The sequence below is a fragment of the Frankliniella occidentalis genome, unplaced genomic scaffold, assembly GCF_000697945.3.
Source record: "Frankliniella occidentalis isolate FOCC.00 unplaced genomic scaffold, Focc_3.1 Scaffold256, whole genome shotgun sequence".
Lineage (NCBI taxonomy): Eukaryota > Metazoa > Arthropoda > Insecta > Thysanoptera > Thripidae > Frankliniella > Frankliniella occidentalis.
The window spans coordinates 268,622-274,016 of record NW_026267382.1 but is presented as its reverse complement, the minus strand read 5'-3'; the positions used below and the strand labels follow the sequence as shown (position 1 = coordinate 274,016).

Sequence of the window (5,395 nt, the reverse complement as noted above, 5' to 3'; positions counted from 1 at the left end):
AGAACCGCAATAAACCAACTTAGAATGAAATAGAGAGCTTTTTCCTAATTTAATTCTCAGTTTGATTTAAAACTCAAAATAGCTGCTTTTTGACGGACTTTTCCAGTTTCAGTCCTGTATCACCTTAAAGTTACTTATGTATTCTTTATATTTAGTGAAAATATTTGAGGTATCATCTGCTAAAAAAAAGCCGCCGTGTCTGTTCAAAATAAAGACGTGTTAGAAATGACAGCATTTTAAGTCCATGGATTCGGACAGTCTGTAAATGTCTGGGGTGGTTCACCATGATCAGCGAAAAATTTGACACAGATATCATTCGGTAAGTCCTTGCCCATAGTGCCTCAAATCTCAACCGATTTTAGCTAATTTTGTCCGAAATCAGGGCCCATGACTAACATCTTGCCGTCTCACGTATCTGAAGTAATATGACAATTTACGTCTTTCACATTTGCACACTCCGTAGGCCCAAAATTTCGTCCGTTTGGCTCTATCTTGAACCGTTTATGCGCCAGAGAGCGTTTTCTACAAGGACATGTCCCCACAACATTTTAACGTTTCTTCTCCGATATTTGAGTGCGTCCGGTGTGGTAACTAATCATAATAAAACCCCGTGGAGCAAAATGCCCATTGACGACTGTGCCTTTTCCCGACTCGGGTGTCAGCGCCACAGGCCTAGGTAGATGTATGCCAGGCACGTCGCAGCGTAGCAATGTTACGTGAGACATCGCGAAACCTGTTACACGAGACGAGACGTGGTCTTTCGTACATCTTCCTTGTTTACAAGGAACAAGAGCCGCAAAGGGCTGATAATTATGTAGGAATATGAGGTGCGAAATCGAGTTAGCATGTCACTTACTGGGTCCGGCTCCTAAAATCAATGCCCGTGAGGTCAGTTGCCTCTTCCCGGGGCTCGGCTTGACATAACCAAAGCGAGGCGTTTTTCTGTTTTTTTCCGGGCTCAAGTAATGGTTGAGGATACTTTTGAGGGCGTATTCCGACCGAGATATGTGTTGGTAGCATGTGCATCTTCAATGGGTAAAAATTAGAACGTCTTAAAATTATGTTGTTTTAATTTCACCACGGCCGTCTGTGCACGATGCGTGTGGCTACGCACGCGAAAAGCTTCCCGATGAGGCCAGCAAGGCCAGCCCTATTGGTGTCCCTTGCCGTGTTGGCCATAGTGCGCAACCAGGCCTCGATTGTGGGTGTCATGCGCAGCTGGCGGTACGAGCCGTTGACGTTGGTAACCGCTTGGGCGAACGCTGTCAAACTCTCAGCGGCGTAGGCCCTACCGTAGCGGGACACAACTGCAAGGACGCAGCTCGGCACCAGGTTGGCCGTGTTCCATGCCTCCACGTGGACGTTTATTGGACCCTGAAATGGTATTGAAATGATTCTTTGAAATATCAACTGGATGATAAAAATTCCCGAGGAGGCCTTACAGCCGCCACGTAATCTTTCTTTACAGCCGTCTGATTCAGAAGATCGTTCAAGAGAGGCTCTCCTATACCTGCCCCATGAGTGCAACAAGGACGGAGCTATACGGGAGGTATAGGAAAGCCCCCCTTGAACGATCTTCTGAATCAGACGACAGGTTTCGAGTGTCGAACTGCCATGAAAGTATTCCACACCCGACAATATAGACCCTTTCAGCGCTTCCGCGGTCCCCCCACGCCAGCGGCGCGTCGCCTAGCAACGCGATCCAAACAAACCGAGGTGTGCAGCCAGCGCGCTGGACGCCCTGGCGGCGGGCGGTGCAAGAACTGATTTCAGTTTGGGCCCTCTAGCTCAAAACTTGACGAGTCAAACAAACCAAAACTAAAAGAGCACAAAACTGATTCACTTTTTTAACATCCCTCTTACAAGTTACTCGTCAAAGTAGATTCGGTGGGGCCATAATTTCATCCGTTTGGCCCCATCTCTAACCGTTTAGGCGCCAGAGGGGCCGATTGGCAAAATTTGTTACTCTTGGGGCCTTATGCCCGACTCGGGTGTCAGCGCCACAAGCCAGGCGCGTTGCAGCGTAACAGTGTTTCGTGAGCCCGAGACCTGGTCTGGCGCACATCAACACAGTAACTTGGACGCTCACTGTACACTGTCTTCAGCCCGCCCTTGCCTTAGGTCACGCAAATATGCCAAGTGACCTACAGGTCGGGCCGCAGGCGGGCCAAGCTAGAGGCACAAATTACGTCACGCATCTGAAGAGGGTGGGAGGGGGTCTCTGTACGCGTGTTGGACCTATCCTAAAAGGATTAGAAGGTTAGGTTAGCCGCGTGACGTGGGGGAGGGGGTTATGCTCAAAACCGCCCAAAATTTGCGTGACGTTATTTGTGAACGGCCCCCTAGGCCCGGTCCCTGCTGAACGGAGTTGCCAGCGGAGCAAAGTGAAGCAGGCAACTTTGTTTGGCGGAAGGGCGTGCCTAGCTTGTTTTAAAGTAATAGGGTATTCCGCTACAACACAATGCGAACCTAAAAAATGCATGACTACCCGCTCTGTTTCTTCCTGAATGCTGATTGGCCAAAGGTGGCGTGGCTGTGGCGGTCAGCTTATGAGCGCGCAGAGGGAAACAGAGGGAGCAGTCTTGCTTTTCTTCTTTAGGTTCCAGTTGGCTTGCGCTTGCAGCGGAATACCCTGTTTATAGAGGTGTGCGAATCACCCTCTTTCAGAGTCGAATTGAATCTGGATTTTTTTCCCTCGAATCTTAAAATTTTACACCGAATCGAAACGAATCTTACTATTTCGAAGGCGAATCGAATCATTTCCTAACATTCTAGGAGATGTTATGAACCATTAAAATGGGCCAGCCAATAAGTGCTGGGGCTCAGATTCTCTCTAAAAGCAAAGAGATTGGCCAACCATCCTCTTATCCAATGAAAAACCTTCCCTTTAGTATAAGTTACCCAGCGTGCGATCCATTTGCACATGTTGTTTCGATTTCGAACTTCAAAATTTTGATGCGTCCCAATTGTTCGAGTTCGAAGTGCCTTGTTTAATTCGAATCGAATCGAGACAGTTTCGATTCATTCGAATTCGAACTGTTCGCACACCTCTTCCTATAGATCATTGCCATTTTTTAGCGATGATCAATACATATGTGGCAATGAAGCGCCATTTTGGCGATGAACGGTGCAAAGGCAATGGGTCAAAAATAATACCTTTTCAGCGACAGTAAGTAGGTCATTGCCATTCCAAAGGCAGTATCCATTGCCAAATTTTGGCGATGTTTGGAAAGATATATCTGAGTTCCCCTGAAATTATGTCCAATTCGAACAGGCACAACTCGAACTGCGGCGCTACTTAGCTGCCGCCTACCTGTGAGGCGGGGGGCGGGAAATAAATGCGGTGCCCGGACTACGGCGCTCCGGGCACGGGGCGGGGGGAAGAACGCTTGCACTGCGGCGTAGCTTTCGATGGTGCCAGGGGTGCACGTCGCAGGCGAAGGCGCCAAATCAGTAATGGTATTGTCAAAAAGCAAGCAAACCTAAACCATGCTAAACTGGCAAACCTAATTCAATACAGTAAATCAGTAATTGGTATTGCCAGTGCAGCGTTAAATTATCACCACATTTACCATAGCTGTACCGAAAAACAAAGCATATTCCTTAACTTAATCAATACAGTGAATATGTAAAGTCCGGAAACTGCATTTATTTCCCGGACCCCGTCTCACAGGTAGGCGGCAGTCAGGTAAGCGGCGCAGTTCGAGTGGTTCCCTGCCACACTGCCGGCAATGAAAGTTCATCGCCACATTTTGGCAATGAAGCCTTCATCGCCAGATTTTCGGCAACAAACCACCAACACCAAAATTTTGGCGATGACCACTGCACTGCAAAATGCTGGCAAAGAATAGGCTCGTACTGCAAACTATTTTCTTTGCAGCTTGCAAAGAACTCTAGTTCTTTGCAAGTTTGCAAACTATTTATTTTCAATGCAAACAATTTTTTTGCAATGCAAACACATTGTTTGCAAGGATTCTGACGTTGCAAAGAATATAGTTTGCAAGCATTTTACAGTGCGCCGCCAGTTCGGCACAGTTCAAACTGCTAATAACTCAGAACAACTTTGAAAAATTATTTCCGCTCATTGCCGAAATTGGCAATGTACAAGGCATTTGGAATGGCAATTGTAGCGGTCAGTTTTGAGTCGCTCACTTTGAATTCTGGCGCCGTCCAGTTCTTCCTGTTTTTCCTCTGTATTTCTCATACCTCAGTCGAGTCTCTATCGCAGCAGTGCGGATAGTGAGCAAACCGAGTTTTCCTTACTCTGATTCTCGGATATGTCAGTCAGTCGTTCTCAGTCATGTAGAAGTACAGCTCTGATTTGAGTTAGGGTCGCGAGCCCAGCGCTCGTCCATGTGCAACATGGGTTGGAGTCAGTTTAGCCTTTTCTGAAGACCCGAGTGATCTTTACTTTACTTCTTTCAACATCCGCCGTAACCTCGGTGGGAATATCTCCATGTGATGTACTGAGTTAGAGGTTAGGTTTTCGTGTGTGTACCATGTGTATGTTGTTCCAGGGTCTTTCATTTGATCTGTCATGGCTTCAAGATTTCAATGACTCTAACGCGACTTGTCAAGATTATGATTCAGACTTCAGTACCTTTATCGTCCAGTTTTATAATATGTTCTGTTGACGTTTTACATTGATGTGTGGATGATGTGTTTTAGTCATGTGTTTGGAGAAGCTTATTTAGCTTTTAGTTATTCGATTTGTGGAGCTTAGATAGCTTATGTCTCTTTTAGATTTGTGTGTGCGATTTGCACTCTTTATGCTTTTAGCATTACGTTGAGATTTTGTTCGGGATTAGTTGCTTCCCAGTTGAGTTTACGTTGAGAGTTGAGATTCGTTGAGATTTAGTTTTAGATAAGTATATGTAATTTAGAGTTAAGATGTCTAGTTAGATATGTTTTGAGATCTGAAGATTTCTCGAATTTAGTGTGAACTGTGATTTAGTTTTAAGTATGTGTGTGATTATAAGGCTCTCTTTACATCCGATAAGTTAATAAATATGATTGTTATTGTTACCTAATTCCGTTTTCTGAGTCAGTTAGTAGGAGAGTAGTTACTGTAGCCTTTATCCTTTGACGGTACTTGTACCTGGCGCCCAACAATTTAGTGAATCATAAAGTCAAAGAGCCCACCCACTTCTTTTAGACCTTGGCAAGCCGAGCACAGTTTTAGAAACTACTCTCAATCTACAAATATTTTGGCATATAAAAGTAAGGCTACATTTTGGCGCCCAACGTGGGGCTGGAGTTCTTTATTTAGTCTTTGTATTCCCGCTTGTTGTGTGAAATTGTATTCCTGTTTTTGTCTATTGTGTATATGCAATGTGATGTGATTCCGTCAGTCTTCAATTGTGTCTACCTATTGTGTTGTTCCTCTAATGCTTTT

The 5,395-nt window shown here is 45.4% G+C and overlaps 1 protein-coding gene and 1 long non-coding RNA gene across 2 annotated transcripts in view; one reads left to right on the top strand and one right to left on the bottom strand.

Moving 5' to 3' along the window:
• Nucleotides 1-1,052: 1,052 nt before the first annotated feature.
• Nucleotides 1,053-5,395, bottom strand: part of LOC113214674 (uncharacterized) — a 5,320-nt gene continuing 977 nt past the window's right edge. The window contains exon 2 of the mRNA XM_026434116.2: nt 1,053-1,374. Coding sequence (XP_026289901.1) covers nt 1,075-1,374 — 300 coding nt within the window. The 3' untranslated portion in view covers nt 1,053-1,074. The remainder of the gene's footprint in view (nt 1,375-5,395) is intronic.
• On the top strand, nt 4,125-5,030 carry LOC113214676 (uncharacterized). The gene is made up of 2 exons (XR_003303837.2): nt 4,125-4,442; nt 4,518-5,030. It is a non-coding gene; the product is annotated as an uncharacterized LOC113214676 (long non-coding RNA).